General features: G+C 30.3%; 1 protein-coding gene across 2 annotated transcripts in view; it reads right to left on the bottom strand.

The window, feature by feature from the left end:
* LOC107452495 (glutamine and serine-rich protein 1) overlaps window positions 1–17,450 on the bottom strand; it is a 34,824-nt gene that overhangs the window by 12,200 nt on the left and 5,174 nt on the right. For both annotated transcript variants that reach the window (XM_016068980.3, XM_016068979.3), the window contains exons 2-8: window positions 13,252–16,523; window positions 10,400–10,524; window positions 8,208–8,666; window positions 6,931–7,074; window positions 5,311–5,450; window positions 5,090–5,202; window positions 3,015–3,178 (exon numbers count right to left, since the gene is read on the bottom strand). In XM_016068980.3, the coding sequence (XP_015924466.2) occupies window positions 3,015–3,178; window positions 5,090–5,202; window positions 5,311–5,450; window positions 6,931–7,074; window positions 8,208–8,666; window positions 10,400–10,524; window positions 13,252–16,498 (4,392 nt within the window). In that variant the 5' untranslated portion in view covers window positions 16,499–16,523. The remainder of the gene's footprint in view (window positions 1–3,014; window positions 3,179–5,089; window positions 5,203–5,310; window positions 5,451–6,930; window positions 7,075–8,207; window positions 8,667–10,399; window positions 10,525–13,251; window positions 16,524–17,450) is intronic.

Genomic DNA, 17,450 nt, shown 5'->3' on the forward strand with positions numbered 1-17,450 from the left:
TAATTTGTTCCTTTAATTATTTTTCATTTAAATTTTTATATATTTATTTGCAATTTAGTATCAAGCTTGTGATAGCAAAATTATATTTTAATTTTTGATTCACCGTAATATTTTCTTTTATCAGTTAAAAACGGCTCATGGTCATAACAAAACAATAGACCAAATTTGAAAGTTGATAATTTGTCCTCATAAGAGGTAAATCAGTAATGAATATTGTTAAATTAGTTTAATGTGTCCTATTACACTGTGTAATATGTGATAAAATGCTTAAAAAAAGGATTTCATATCAGAGATTAAAATTATAAAATTTGTGAAAAAGTTCATTAATTCACAAATGAGTGTTGTAAAAGTTTCTGTAAAATTTAATAAAAAAAAACCCGACAAAAAAAACTAGTTAATTTATTTACAAACTTATAAAAGCTATTGTAGATGTGAAAGGAAACTCTACTAAATATTACTAATTAGAAAAATTAGAATATTTACTAATAGGCAGAGATTTTTTTGAAAGTGTACGATGACTCTTGTGCGACAAAGTTTTTGTTACTTTTTGATGATTGATTTCTTAAAAATAAACTTTTTCTTTGTTTTTAAAATATTCCATGCAGTTCTTCTAAGAATAGAACATATTTTTTATTATTAAATAGCCATTCTGAAATATTCATTTTAATTAAAGAATTTTTATTTCCTATTTCATTGAAAGTCATAAGTGTACCAACACATTTACATTTCAATATAAAGCTGTACTGTGTTCTGTATTTTATCTTAACAGTGCTTTTTATAAAATTCATTGATCATATTCATTGATCATAAGTAAAATTTTTAAATAATGTTTATTTGAATTAGCATTATTATTTTAAGAGATTCAGTATACAAAAATAAATGTCACAAATGTAAAATTGTCAAATTTTTTGTTGTATACTCTATAGAAAAAAAAAAGATAAAATTCCTTAAATTTTATACTTTTTTTTCTTATTTGAAATTAAAATATTTAAAGAATTCAAATCTAAAGACATAGTTTCATTTTCCTTCTTCGTATTAAACACACATGAATAAATACATATATATATTTTATGTTTAAAATATATTTTATCATTTAATATATTTCCTATACATTCCTTAGTCTTTGTAAGCTTTTTAGGGTAAAAGGAGGAATAGTTTTAGAAATATCATCTCTGGAAAGCAAGCAACATTTACGAACTTTTAATATTGTGATAAGTATACAATTCACATTTTGAATCAAAAATCATATATTGACCAACAAAACAGTAAAATTAAATTATAATATATAGTTAGTTCTTAAATTTTTTTTAAAATTAAAATATGTTATAAGAGGTTAAAATGAAATAGAAAAAATTAGCATTAATGCAACAATTGTAACAATTTGTCGACAAACATTGCTGTTAGCGATTGTAAAAAAAATATGTGATTGTTTGGTTTGCTGAGAAAAAATAATTCACAGATTTCTTTGAATGGGAGTATAAAAGCTTTCAGAAAAAGAATGCAACATAAAATCTGTTATTATTAAATGATAACCAACTAATTTTTGGAGAATTTTATGAAGTTAAAAATACAAAAACATTTTGTCAAAATAAATTACCACCAAAGTATCGGAACAAACTTGAGCCATCAATGAATTCAGCCCAAGGACAGAATTTGAAAACAGAAGTTAATATCTTAATCCCCTCTTCCACGTCCAGCACAATCTTTGCTTTTCCTAAATTGCACAGTCCCATAGTCTGCATAGAGGTCAAATGTTTCCACATTCGTTAAGCAACCGTGGGAGAATTTTATGCGAAATTCTAGTTTAACAGGGCTGCAATGGAGCAAATTTTGATGCAAGCAAAATATCGCTAAGTTGATGATATTTCAACTATTTGGCGATAAATTTTTGTCTAAAAAAGTGGGTATAATGGATGAAATAATTTAAATTAAGAAAATTAGTAAATAATTTAAATTAGTGAAATTAAAACAATTATTGACGAAAAAATTTCCAGCTTTTCTTTAAAATAATTCCCTGATTCTCCAGGTTTTTTCCAATATAAAAAAAAATTCCCCGATAATTCCAGGTGGGTGGCCACCCTGTTTATTTAAGCAAATAAAAACATGTCATCCAAATCTCTTAAATCACAAAGAAGAATTTAAAAAAAAAAAAAAACAGGAACAGACTGACTCAGACTGAGTATAACTTAACTAAAGATTTCTAAAGTAGACATGAAAACTTTAACATAAGCCATTCTTTTAAGACTTATAGCTAATCAAATCATTATCAGTTTCTTCCATTTCATTCAGTTTCTTTTGAATGAAATGCCAACGATGATGTCTAATAATCAGTTTATCTTTTCTTACTTTAATGTTGATTATGGTTCCTAAAGTGCATGTTTGATTGATTTCTTCTTTAAAAAAACAGAATTCTAAAAATATATATTTAGGACAGCAATTAACCGCTTCCCATGCAAATTTTTTTGAAAAAAAAATTGCAAAAAATCAGCACATTTTTTTCCATTTCATTAATAAATACAAGAACCTGAAACAAAACACAAGTTTTCCAATGAAATCTGAATTCTCTTTTTATGTGTAAAAAACATTCAATTTACCATCAGTTTACTATCCCAAGTAATTTCGGGCAAATAAAAAAAAAGTTAAATATTAGAGACAGCACAAAATGATACTTTCCGAACACCAGTGAAGTGATATGCCATTTTTATTTACCCTTTTTTCTAAATAAATTCAGCAACGATCGTACAAAACATGTGTGCATTTTCATAATCCAACAGCAAAACTTTCAAACAAAACCTGGCAAACTTCAAATCACAGCAGATTATTATTATTTGCTTCTGGCCGAGTAAAACAAAATGTGCTGACAAATTCTGCTGTTTTTTCGGGATAATAAATATTTGCAAAATAAATCAGGATAATCAGGGAAGGGGTAAAATCTCAATGAATGCGAGATTTAGCCCTCAATTATAACTGTAGTAACACATTAACAGAAATATTTCAAATAAAAGAATAATTACTGGACACGAGTCAGTTTCTTCTTCCTTCTTCAAGGTGGTTGTAATGTAAGGATACATTTCCATTGAATGAAAGAGCTGAGAACCCCATTTCTCATTATATATACAAAGTTTCTTTTGGGAAGTGATTTCTTCAATTTTTTGATAATGACTGAGAAAATATTCATCTAGAAAAAAATAAGAGTGTTACCAATTACTGAAATAAAAATAATACAGCAAAACCTCACCTAAAAAGCCACTTAACTAATAGATTTTATATACAGTCAAACTCTGATTAGAGTGAAAATACGAGGGATCGAAATTCCGGTTCACTATAACCGGATATCTGTTCTCCAAACAATTTTAATTAATCCTTCCAAACTTCCCCATTTTATTACACATTTAAATAAATGACCCATAAAATTAAATACAAAAATAACTGAAAAATAATACATAGTAACAAAAATGTGTTCACTTTTACTTTTCATGACTCTTCGCCTTGCGTAAAAAAATCAAAAAAAAATTTGTAATCTTTAGCTGATGCGCAATCCACAACGAAACACTTCTCGACTCTAATTGTTTCTGAATTTATGTTATTCCGGTTTTTAAACCTGTTTAACCATCCATTCGAGCTCTTGAAAGTAATCTCAGCAAATTCATTGGCTTTGACTTGAAGCATTTGTCCAGATACTGGAAGATTGCGGCTTCTTTGAATGCTGAACCGATTTAATAATACTATTCAATAATGACGCAAACAAGGAAAATGCTTACTGCTACATTCCATGCAGTTTTAAAAATCGGTACATGTATTTATTTTGAAGTAGAAATTACAAAATTATTACGAAAACGTGAAGAAAATAAATCAGTCGACAGCAGAGAAAAGTTCATAATATCCAACTTCCTCTCTTGTTTTGGTTCACTATATCTACAAAAAAAAACATTATACATGTGCATTAAGGCAAGGGAGCGAACATTTCGTTCACTCTATCCGGGTGTTCACTATAACAGAGTTTGACTGTATACATATAAGCTCTAGGTAGCAGAAATAACCTTCAAGCAGGACAGATTATCAGTGCATCTGCAGATTTAGGAAAGAAGGGGGAGAAATATTAAAGAGGAAAAACCTAATTGGAATTGCTCTCTTTAGCATATGAAAAAATTTTCTGAACTACCTTAAAACTTTTTTAGTCAGAAACTAAAAAATATATAAATAGTTTGCAAATAGCTAACATAAAAACTATTTAGTTAAATGTTAGCTGTTTCTATAACGTTTAGCTAGATAGTTAAAGGTGATTTTCAAAATTATTTTCATTGACTAGAACTTAATAATAATAAAAGAAATTATTATCAGCTTAAACAATTTTTTCAAAGTACTATTGAATGAAATTCAAGTTAAAATAATATAGATTTTAAATAGCACAAATATTTTTTATACAGAATATTTTATTATCTTTACATACACAAATTTTGCTTTACACACCAAGCTTAGTTATTACAGAAGTATTTATTTATTCATTAAAACATAGCTAGTGTTACCACTATGAAAAAATTTCTTTACTATACATGTTGGAAACTATAATACATCTTGTCACCCTTTTAAATGGACACAGTCATTTGCACTTAAAAGACCTCTTTTAAAAACCATCAAGATTTATCTATCTATTAGCATAATTTTCTTAATGACAATTTTCTTGTCCCAAAACCGTCAAATTTTAGTGACGTTTCACTGTATATGTATGGATTTTAAAAACATGAATACATTAATCACAGTTGTTTCCTTTTAACTAAACTAAACTATCAATGTAAAATTATTAATTATCAAAGATAAAAGGCATATATAACAGTTACCGATTAGTATTATTCATCTAACTATAATACAGCACACATTTTATCTTTCACTTTGAGATGCAGTTATACACAGCAAATCTTTGATTACCATTAAAAAATAATTAATAACAAATTCATTGATTTTTGATTTGTGTTAATTAATGAAGGACTCATTGATTATACCAATTCATAATGTTAAAATGCAGAATAAGTTTAGTACAAAGCATATTATCATAAAATTAAAATATATATAAATATATATAGAGACAAACCATTGTCTTTGACAATTGCTGGTATAAACTCAACATCTAATGCATGGCTGACTAATATTTGTAGATATATTTCAAAACTCTCCTTGTTTGGATGCAATGCATAATCACAGGTACTAAAAATAAGCAATAATAAACAATAAAATAATTTTTTTAAGGCTTGTAAAATAACGTTTGTAGAACCTGAATTCTTAATAAACTACAAAAAAAAAAAGATGACTCACCCACTAATATCTATCTCATCTACAGTGTTGTTTTCATTGCTTTTTAATAATTCTACTATCACAGTTTCATCATTAGATTCTATGACACTTACAGGCTGGAGCAAATATTTATGCTTTGAAGATGGGCTCCATCTAGAATACTGCAAAAAAGATTGCACAGTTATAGAAGTCATCTTTTATAGTGTTACAAACATAAATCATTATTTAATAGAGTTTAATTAATTGAGGTAGGAGTCGAGGACAGAGCCCTCAAATTTCTGCTAAAGATGATCACTCATCTAACACAATGATAAGACGTCCTGACAGGCAAATAAATAACTGATGCAGCAAGGTGTATACAGAAACAAGAGGATTTACATCCTATTAACAATTTTTTAAATTAAAATGTTTATATGAATACATTTAATATTTTTTATAAAATGTAACAAAACAATAAGTTTGAGTTGCCAGTTATTGTTTCGAAGCAAAATAAACAGTTGATATACAGAGAGCAAAAAAATAAAATAAATAACAACACAAATCACTCTGAATAACTTTTACTCTTAGGATCGGAATTTCACGCACTAAGACATATTTGAAATCACTCCTATGAATCATTAAGATTGAGTATATGTAGATCCGATCATTAGATTAAGGGTTATTAATTGCACTGTACCTGACTGCCGGACGGCAAAAAGATTTTCTTAAGAAAGTGCTTTGTAGAAGCATCATTAACCAATGGATGTCAAAGATACAGTTTTTCAACACTATTTATTACATTAAATGTTTAGAAATATACTAAAAAATTCTTGCTTGGAAGCTTTTTTCTTTTACTGTAAAAAAGTGTAAAGATGCATAGAAATATGTCAACAAACATAAAATTACATACCTGCCAACATTGGAGAAATAAAATAGCGGAGATTTTACTGACCGAACCAATTTTGGGTTTATGACTACTGATGTTCAACTTCGTGGCCTTGTCATTTTGAATCCAATCCAGAAGACAAGGGAACTCCTGGATCAAGATTTGGGAGAAACTTGCCTTCGTGGAGGACTTTTAGATGAAAATAACCCACCTTTGAGTTACATGGAGAGGAAAACCACTAAAAACTCATAGGACTAGCCTGACGAAGGGGGACTCCAGCCCGTAATCTGTCTACCACTTAGGATATTTCTCGTCAGCACTGTGGTCGGTGCAAGATGGATGCGGAACGTCGCTGGGATTTGAACCTGGGTTTACCTCATAGGAAGGGGAATGCTGAGTCATCAAAGCTCAACTTAAACAATTAACACTCAACATACTGCAGCATTCTGAAGGAATAGGAGAAGTATTTTTGCCATCAATAGATATTTTATCATCAAATTTTTTTTTTTTTTAAATTTCTTCAACACACACGGAGAAATTTGAGAACATACGGCAAACAGGAGACAGTGGTAAAATACAGGAGTTTTCGTTATAAAACAGAAGACTTGGCAGGTATGAAATAACATGAGATATTGTTTAATAATATAAAGCATGAGTCAGAAAGATGACCCCATCTTAACATCCAATCTACTTATTAAAATAAGCAGATTTTATAACAAGTTAACAGTGAATTCTATAGCTAAATACAATCCATAATTTTAAAATGAGAATCTTACTGAAGATGTATTTTTGTAAAGAACACTGTTGCATCCTTCTTTTTGTATTGTTTCAAACAATTGCAATACGTTTTTCCCTTCTATTCGCCAGATGGGAGGATATGAACTTTCCTTAGTCTCAATGCTTATGACATAATCTCCAGTCTAAAAAGCATACAATAAATTTATTAGAAATTATTTACAAAAGTAAGCTGGGACAATCATTTCATACATTTTAAGAATTTGGAAATTATATAAAAGAAGGTTATAAAGATTTCAGTCATTTTCAGAAATATATATTTATTGTGATCACATCCTAAGAGAGAAGAATCTGTTCATTTTATATCAGGGTGCACAGCTTTCAACAAGAAAAAAGCACCTTTTAAGTACTAAAAAAATAAGCATTATATACTTAAACAAAATGCAAAATAATATTCAAAGACTTTACATGATCATGATAAAATAACTAGCTTTTGACAAAGAACTCTTTTTTTTTTAGTATATTAACCATGATAAAAAAGATCGAGAGATTTTTCGACTCGATTTCAGAGGGTGGAAAATGAAGCTTGAAATTGAGAATATTGTGCAAAATGCAAATGCAGCAGAGTTGCACATGAGAGTGCAATAATCTCACCGAACCCAGCTTAGAAGACGGACATGTGGACTCACAAATATTTCATGTAAAAGGTTAGGTGTCACTAACAATCGACGCTATGCCGAAATAGATTGTGGTTGAATGAAGTGTGAAAACGATGAATAAAACAAAGTGAAAAACACGCTTTTGTATAATACGTGGTGAAAATCAAAATGTCTTTTTGAAAATCTCATTTTCGAACAGCAAAACTTAAGCACTTTTTTAAAACACTCAATGAAAAAAGCACCTTTTAGCGCTTTTAAAAAACAAAAATAAGCCCAATAAAGCACTTTTTATATACTTTTCCTCTTCCAAAATTTTCTCTTTTTTTATGGTGCAAATTAAAATGTGAAAGAAGAGTAAAAAATAAATAAATTGTATTTTGGCTGGTTTTAATGGGAAAAATAATTCAGTTCCTTTTAATCATTAATTTTGATGAGGTTTAACTGCTTTGTCTTATGTTATATATAGCCTGCATTTAAAAAAAAAATAATTCTGTTTCTAAATTTCCGTATTCTTTTTATTCAGCGCTCGATGATAAACATCTGTACTCATTTCTTGGTGTTACTTGCTGTTGAAGGGATAATAATAGCACTACAAATACCATAACCATGAACTTATTATAATGTAATAAATAAAGTGAAGAAATTTTTAAAAAAAATACCTTAAAATGTGTTTCAACATTAGAACAATTTTCGTTGCTGGTAATAGCATTCTCTTTTAAGTGGGTATCATTTGCTTCACTGGATGAAGTATTAGTAATTTCTGGTTCAATGATTTTAGGAATTTCCACAACAGGTATTTCAGATGTCTTTTTGGTACTCTTGCGTCTTCTCTTTCTCGTTCGATAAGGATTACGCTGAATCCTTTTTTTCCGAGCCGCCGCCGATCCCGGCGACTTTTCGGTTGAAAGACGCTCTTTTGCCGGCACTTTTGCAGGGGGTGGACCTGAAGAATCTAAGATAGGAATTTCCTGTATATCCATGTTATGTGATTCCTTGTTTTCTTTAGTTTCAAGAGAGTCATCTGCACTTAAATCACTAATGATAATTTCCTCATTTTCCATGTTAGAAGATGAAGCTGCTGAACTAGTTTTAGAACACTTTTTTAAGGGGATTATCTCCTGTGAAAAAATTAAAAACATCTATTTAAAGCATAGATATTTTATTGATTCCTAAAATGAAGACAATTCCTTAAAAGGATAATGACCCATGAAAAAACAGGTCATTTTAATCAAAAATAAAAACAAAATAGAAAATATATTTGTTAATTGAGTTATCTAAAAGGAACGATTTGAAACAGCCAATAGGAAATGACAAAGCAATTTTCCTTTTTGAAGGATACAAGCTTGCCTTTCACCTTTATCTGTCACGAAGCTGCTGCGTACACATCGAGAAGCCTTTAAAACATGAGGGCAATTTAGTCCAGCCTAGGGCAGTCTCTGCTCCTAGTTATGTCGGTCTACTTTGTCCAGGAATGTTACTTATTTTAAATCTTGTAAATATTATTAATTAAATTTCAAGTTTCGGACCATAATTATATTGGGGAGGGAGAGCATTATTAGTTCTGGACTGTTCAAAAAGTTCATCGTAAATGACTATTGATGAGTAGAAACTTCAGCTAGTATATTTATATTTTCAAGATTTAGTTATATAATGTTTAAATTCTCAAGAGATTCTTAGTGAACAAAATTTTTTAAGAGTAGGACATCATAACAGATTATCCCAGTAGAAGAATATTTAAATACTGGAACTGAAGTTTTTACTGCTTATTGGACCAAGAAAATTCGGATACATTAGATTCTATTCCCAAAGTTCAGTCATAGGTTAGAGAGAGCACTGTAGAGAACTATTTCACTTCAAATGTAAAGATTTTCTAAACAAAAAATCTTCTAATTAAAACACATGTCGAATCTTCAATGGATTAAAGTCCTCGTGTTTTTTAATCAAATTAAGAATTTAAACTTCTCATTACTAAATTGCCTAATTTTTTTTGGAAAATAAGAAGCTCTTTTACCAGTTTGTATAAAAGTGTTATTCACAATAATGCTTCTTTGTCCTAGGATCAAAAATTCTGTTGCTTAACTAGAAATGCAGTTAATTAAAATTTTCAACTTAATTGATACATCACTGCATGAAAATTACTAAGAGATAGATTTGAAAATAAATTGCCTTTTGGTAGATAAGAAATTTTAAAAAATCATATTTTTAATATGCAATTTCTAAGGAACTATTTGACCTATTTTGCTCAAATTTCGAATTTTGCCATGTAAAATTACAGGGCGCAAAAAAATAAACGGACCATCCTGAATAATTCTTGATCTGACGACCGGATCTTCATGTTGTAGGGCTCAATTTTACTGGTTTGAGGAAGTGATGCTAATTAATAAGTGCAGATGATATTTTAAGCCATATTTCCCAGGTTGCAGCTATCCCCTGTATTTTGTGGATAAGAAATCCAAATCCATCAAAAAAAGGTACGTCTATTCAGAGAAGGTACGTTTTCGTGTCTGATTTCATAGTTTAAAATATCATCTGCACTAATTAATTAGCACATTTGACATAACCCCCTCAAACCATTAAGACGAAGATCCAATTGGCAGCTCGAAAATTATTCAGGATGGAACATTTATGTTTTTGCGCACTATACAACATTTAGCCAGAATATAAAATATTTTAGAATCAAATTATGCCCTTGGATAAATTTGAAACTGTCAATATTATAAATCTTTAAAAAAAATCAGAATATAGAATATTTTTAAAAGGGATACCATAAATCAGTATGAAAATTTTTAAACCACCCTAATTAATCTGTTACGCAAAACTTTTTTTAAAACACATAGAGTAGTTTACAAACCTTGTCTTCATCAATATCATCTATTTCGACAACTTTGGGAGAATCATCTTTTACATCAACAGTTGTGCTATTTTCTTCTGGTTCTTCAAACACATACTTTCTTTTAACACAGTTCCGGGTTTTTCCTTAAATAAACATTTATATTAGTAACAAAATATTCATATGCATAAATAAAATAGATAGTGAATACTTATTACAATAACTCTTGGATTCTAAGTCAAAAAACTTTTATAATTTTTTTTTCTTCTAGTTCTTAACAAACTTAAGATGGTGGAAGTAAAATAAAAGCTCCACTATATCAGATATGAGAAATAGGGTGTCAAAACTTTTATAATGAGTACAAATTTATTTCTTAAAATATAAGAACAATAAAGTTACATGGTCAACATTTCTGTTTCGAAATCATTTAAATTTCACTTTTAATTTTGTTTTAACAGACAGAAAACAACTTAGATGATAGTAAAAATTTGCTTCAACATAAATTACATTAAGATGCATACTGCCGAAAGTGACCGTGTCAATATAAAATTGCTTGATTGATTGCTACCTTATTCGAAAGAAAAAGCCAAAGTTAAACATGGCAGTAAACCCAAGATAAGAAAGACAAATCTAAGAAAAAGGTAAAATACTAAGTTATTTTTCTGAAAATTCTAATTACAGAATTGTATTGATATAACTTAGACAGAAAAATCCATTGATAATCTATAATAATCCTTCTTAGATTTATCTTTCACAGCTTTGTATTTTATATGTATTATTTCTTGCATTTATATGTCTATTTATTAGCCTTGTATTTTACATGTTTTGAAAGATACTGCTGAGTACAATAAGTTAAATTCATCATTAGTTTAATAGTTAAAATTAAATCCGCAAAAGTAGAAAAATAAAAATTAAATTAAGAGTTGTAACAATATATATATATATAAATAAAAAATTTTAGAGCATTTTCTAGAACCCAATTAAAAAAATTGCAACCAAATTTTACTTTAAATCTATGCAAAAATTTTACAGAAGTCTATTTAAGGCAAAAATATTTTTTTAACATTATCAATTTTTAATACAAAAAATTTCTATAACAGAATTCTAGATGAAAGAAAACTTTACAATCTCTAAAGCAAGCCAAATTGATAAATTTGTTGGATTTCATTTCTAATGTTTGAGATGGTTTTCTCTAGAAAGTATTTTTTATTTAAAGCATATATTGATATTGATCAGTTCATACATTGCCATTTTTAGTTGGTAAGTTTAATGATATGTGTAATGGATAACACAAAACTCTTTATAGGGCAAAGCCTCGCATTTTGAGGTTATAGAGATCATCTACCGTACTTAAAAAAGGAGGGCATATTTTGATTCTCTATAACAGGGCTAGAAGAAATTTCCACTTGCCATTGGCAATCAAATATTTAAGACTGGCAGAAAAGTTTTATCTCTTAAAATATCGAGTTTCAAACTACTTAGAAAGGGGCTCCATAAACTTATATTTTGGAGGGGGGGGGGGGATTCTAATGTTGCCTAATGAAATTTTGAATTTGACCAAATCATTAATAAGCATGTAATTTACTAGCTTCAATAAAAAATATTATTTCATTACTAATATGTTCACAATAGGTTAATTTTTTCCCTCCTACATGCTGGGCTTTGCTTCTCCTACATGCTGTTGTAAGAATACTTTACTTTTACTCTAATCAATAAATAAAATAATGAATCATCTAATAAATGATTATTAAAATAAAAATTAATTCCCAGATTAGAGGAAGACACTATTTTTCACTATTCTATGAATCGAACAACATAGAAATTAGTGATCGACAAACCTTGTCGAATGTCAGGTTGAGATAAAAGTAAGTATTCTAAGAATCATGCTTTAAAATGAAAATATAGCTTCAGTAGTTAAAGGAAAATAACTAATAAATTAATTATTAAAAAAAAGTATTCTGAATTAATTTAAATTGAATTTAAAAATATGAACAGTAATTAAGTAGATACAGATATAGTAATTTAATACTTAATTTTTACAGTTAATATGCATAGTTCAAAAAAGAAAATTAAACCAGCATATAAACAGATAAAATAAAAATGATTATTTTAAAATTACTATAGATAATTCTGAATTAGTTTTAAAATTTTTTCTTGTATCAAATGAATTTTATAAGAGCCTCTCATTAATTTAATGGAGAAGTACTTTCTACTGACACAAAGTTCTCAATGTTTCTTTTATAATCACAAGAGGGCTCCGCCTTATATCTAATTTTTTTCTCCTAAGTTTTATTTAATACTCCAATTTTTATGTCTTGATATTTTCTATATAACATTAAAGTCTAAGCTTTCTTTTATTTATTGCTTTCCAATTAATTACTCTAAATAAATTTAAAATTTAAAAAAAGTAAGATGCATTGTTCATAATTTCATAAGTGCTTTCTTATTAAAATAAGAGAAATTTTTTTTGTTGTAAATATGCAAAATTGCTAAGCAAAATTTGTCGAATAATGAAAATGACCTCCCATTCAGACGCCGTTGCATGTGAATTGTCATGTCTCAATGAAGCAATCAAGTGACAGTATTTTTCTTTTATTTAGAACAAAAAATGCCAAATCACCCAATTTCATCTATGACGCCCTGGCAACATTTGAAAACTATTGACAACTTTATTTTGGTTTAATATTATTATTGCAGTAAATATATTTAAATCAAGTACCAAATTGTATTGTAAAATCAAATTGTATTATCGGTCAAATTATTAATTATATCATTAAATAAACTCATAAATTAAAGACAGATAAATTAAAGACAGACAAAATTTTACATAATGTCTTTGCATTAATGTAAAATACAGCGTAAATTATACCCACTTCTCTTAGAGCCAGCTCTCTTATTTTTTAAATCCTTTTCTTTGCATTTTCGCATCAACACTCGTCTAGGAGAACATTGAGAGTTTTGCTTCACTTTAGAAGCATTCCTTGTTTTGGCATTTGAAATAGTTTTTGAACTCTTAACGTCTGTTGGAGGTTTTTCTGCATTACGTTTCACTTTTATGACTAGTAAATGACTCGCTTTCCTCCTCTTACCTCTCTTCTTCACGACTCGAGCACTTTTTATAGAGCACTGTTCGGGAGTCTCTTCTTTAACGGTTACATTATTATCAGTAGTCTGTTCCACGTTATGGGTGGGTTCCGAGCTACTCTGACCAGATATTTCTTTTTTAGCATTACCTTTACAAGAAGATTTATTTTTATCAGTGTGATCTTCTTCATTATCTTCACAAAGTCTTTGAATAGCCATGGCAACTGAATCAAATATATCTTGCGTTGAGTTTTCATCCTCGTCTGACGAAAACGAAGGAGCTTCCGGATTTGGCACGACCATTTCTTTTTGCAACGAGGAACAACCAAATAAAGTGGGATCTAGAGAAGGAGCTTCATCAAAATTGTCTTTATCGTCGTGCTCTTCGATTAAAGTTTTGTTTTCAGCTAATTTGGAGTTATCATTAGGGATCTCGTCATCCTCTTTCCTTACAATTTCTTCACTTTTTGGAGAATTCACAACATCTTCTTTCTGATCTGGTTTTGATTCCAGATTTATAGGGTCTGTAGGAACTGGAGGATCATTGCTACTTTCCAGAAATGTAAGAAAGGACTGCAAAAGTCCTTTCTCTCTTTTCCCTTTCTTATCAGAAAAACTACCTTTAGAAGCACTATCTTCGACATCAGGATCTGAGGAGAGACCAGCGAGGAATCCTAAATCTTCAATACTATTGCACAACTTTTTTGATTCATCAGACAGCTCATCTAAAGGAGGAGGTGTTCTTATCAATGGTTCATCTTTATCTTTTTCACTCATGCTGTTCACTGCACTTTTTTCATCATCACCACCACTCTCTTTTGAAAGTTCTTGTTTTGTTAGAGACCACTTCCCTCCAGACTTATCTGTCTCATAGTTTAGGTCAGGAAGATGATCCTTTGTGTCCCCAACAGGAGAATCAGACTTCTTTGAGGTTAAATTCATGGACGTTACTTGTGACAAGTCAACTGGAAGAGGAGAGCTAGTAACAGGCATTTCTTCATCCAATGAAAGACTTTCATTGCTCTGTATGGAGGTGCTGTCATTTTTGTTATCCTCCGCATCTCCTGCCGATTCAGGAGATGATAGTTGAGATTGTCTATTTTGCAAATGAGAATATGTGCAATTTAGAGGCAACGAATTAGTCGACACGTCTGTTTTACATTTACGATCGAGCTTAGCTTTGTCTTTTGAAGCAAAATCGAGAACAGAGGGTGAGGAGTTTGGTGAAAATGGAAAGTCGTTTTTCCTTTTGATAGTCCCTTCAGAATGATTCTTTGCATGAGCCTGAGTTTGCACGGGTCTTCTATTAGTGTAATTAACATCTCCCTGATAGCTTTCTTTATTCATTTTAACCATATCTAAAGGTGTTAGATGAGCATCCTTGCGTGAAGAGCGGCAGTTGTCGATCGCTTTAGCCGAATTTCGACCACTGTTATCGACTACTTCCGACGGGCCGTTCCCGTAATTACCATCGGCACGGCCATGATGATTATCGGTGAAAGGCCCACTGTTAACACTCAAATTACTGCTTTCAATCGAGTAAACAGATGGCGAAGATAAATCTTGCTTAGCAGGAGAACCCGATTCCGAGTGAGTCGAATAACACCCATCATTTGAAGGTGAATGATACATTACAGACTGACTATTAACAGATGAACAACCACTATCATGGCTCAAAGGTAAAGGTGTTGGTACATAAGCCTGACCCATAGATGAAGAGGGTGGTGTAGTATGGGCGGGAGTAGATGCAGGAATGGGAGTGTTCATAGGTGGATACAGATTCTGACTAGCAGATGAATGATTATTATTTGAGTGTGCCATTGACTGCCTGTTTCTTTCTCTGCTATCATTAGGAGGAGGAACAGGAGGATATGGATATGCCTCTCGTAAGTTATAAGAATGGTTGGGATGAGATTCAGAATTATAAGTAGATGAATTGTTACTAACATTGCTCGTTATAACAGACTGTCTTGATATTTGGCCATTATGAACTTGAGATGGATTGCTGCCATTTAAGCTGTTGTTTGGCACAAAATTAGTGAAGTTTGAATTGGCACTGGGTTTTGTGCTAGCATTTGTAGCTTCGGGTCTGTTTATCTGGTCCGATTTATCCATGGAATCAAAATTTCCAAATGTTTGTGAGTAACAATAGGGTGATATTGAACCTCTCTGAACAGAAGGTGGCATATTAGAGCAATAGGAGCTATATGCAGCAAAGTCATTTTTTGAGCAGGAGGAGTAATAATTATCACTCACTGAAGAGAAATATGGATCATTTTGAGGGGACAACAATGTGGAATGTGACGTATTACTGCCTTCTACGTAAGACGACGGTGGCCGAGCTGGTGATGAAAGAATGCTTCTATACCCCCTGCTCAAATCTTGCTCTACGAAAGAACTATTTGGTATTGAACCTCGAGATTGTTTTGGACCACTCAGTTTTTCACTACCTCTTCCAACTAAATGAGATCTTTGCAATACAGTTTCATGTGGTAAGACTCCAAAGGGTCCACAGTTTGAAGGGATCATTCCAGAATGCCTCCAAGATCCTGGTGGCATAGAATTAGGAAATAAATGTCCTGCACTACCAGGTAAGGCATTACTCCCATCAGAATTTCTTGAATAGGCTGCCATACCACAATGAGCAAAACCTGTTCTGAGATCATTAAAATCATTTTCTCGATTGACAGCTTTAAACAACCCTCCTTGAGGAAATGATGAGAGATGACCCTTATTGCCAGGTGGGAAAGAAGATGAGAAAAGACTAGCATCATAATTTGCAAATAAATTTGCATTGAAAGATGGATCATTGTGATTGGCTTGGGAGGGATTCAAGCCATGAGAAGCAGCCAATAAGAAGGGATGAGGTCCACCAGCATTGCCATAACCAGGAATATGCTCCTGTCGAGGCAAAGAAGAAGATAATGCAAGATCATTCATCTGAGCTTGTGGTGTTAAAGCGCTAGACGGATGATTCATTGAAGCTCCTAGTCTTGAGAAATGTTGACTGTAAGCTGACCATGATGTAGGATCCATGACTTCTCCAAATTAGAAAAGTAACCTTTAAAAAATAAAATATTCTTAAAGCATAATAATTTTGAACAAAATAAGTCATCAAATCATGTCTATCATTGACATAATTAAGACTATTGAGAAATATTTTTAAAGTATTTCTTTTACAGTAAATAATTCTTAATAAAGGAAATTACTCAATGTTTCATAAAGAAAAAAAAAAAGCCAATTATGTATGTCAAACTAGGAAATCTTTGCAGGTAGTTCTCTACTCAGTCCAAAATAACTCTACAATTTAAAAATACAAAAAATTTTAATGAAAGAATTTTTTGATGGGAAAGTTTGAATTCACGCTTTTGGAGAGAACTTCATACTGTGAACATCTCTCCTCTTCTCAGTCATAAATGATTTTTGTTGTTTTCAGTATCTTTGTCTTTCTGCATCATATCTCTTTCAATCTATTTAAAAATTAAATGAGAACTTTTCATAATTAAGTTTAGGATACTTAGTAATTAAAATTTCGCATTTTTTAAAATAGTGATAAAGCAGATAAAAATTTCAGCCTATTTCAAACTAAATATTTTTAAAATGTTTCACGCGTAATAGACTGAAAGTAGAAATTTTAGCTTGTTGCAAAAGAGAATAAATTGTGGTACATGAGAAAAAACTGGGAGAAATTTATGACCTGAAAGAAGATATATAACCTTATATAACCTGAAAAAAAGCATTAAACAAATGGGTAAATCTATAATCAAGAGGCAATGGAAGGATTAAACTCTATGAAATAATAGGGCCATAAAATAATGTCATAGGAACCATAGAATTTACAAAAATTTATCATTGAATCACTTAGATGCTAAAAAATACTGAGAATTTTATGCAAAAATATTGCAAGTTGACTAGAAAGAGTTACTTACAATAATATTACAACCTGGTGCAATAATATTGCAAGATGGTGGGGAAGAATTTTTGTCTA

This window comes from Parasteatoda tepidariorum, chromosome 6 (genome assembly GCF_043381705.1).
Source record: "Parasteatoda tepidariorum isolate YZ-2023 chromosome 6, CAS_Ptep_4.0, whole genome shotgun sequence".
Lineage (NCBI taxonomy): Eukaryota > Metazoa > Arthropoda > Arachnida > Araneae > Theridiidae > Parasteatoda > Parasteatoda tepidariorum.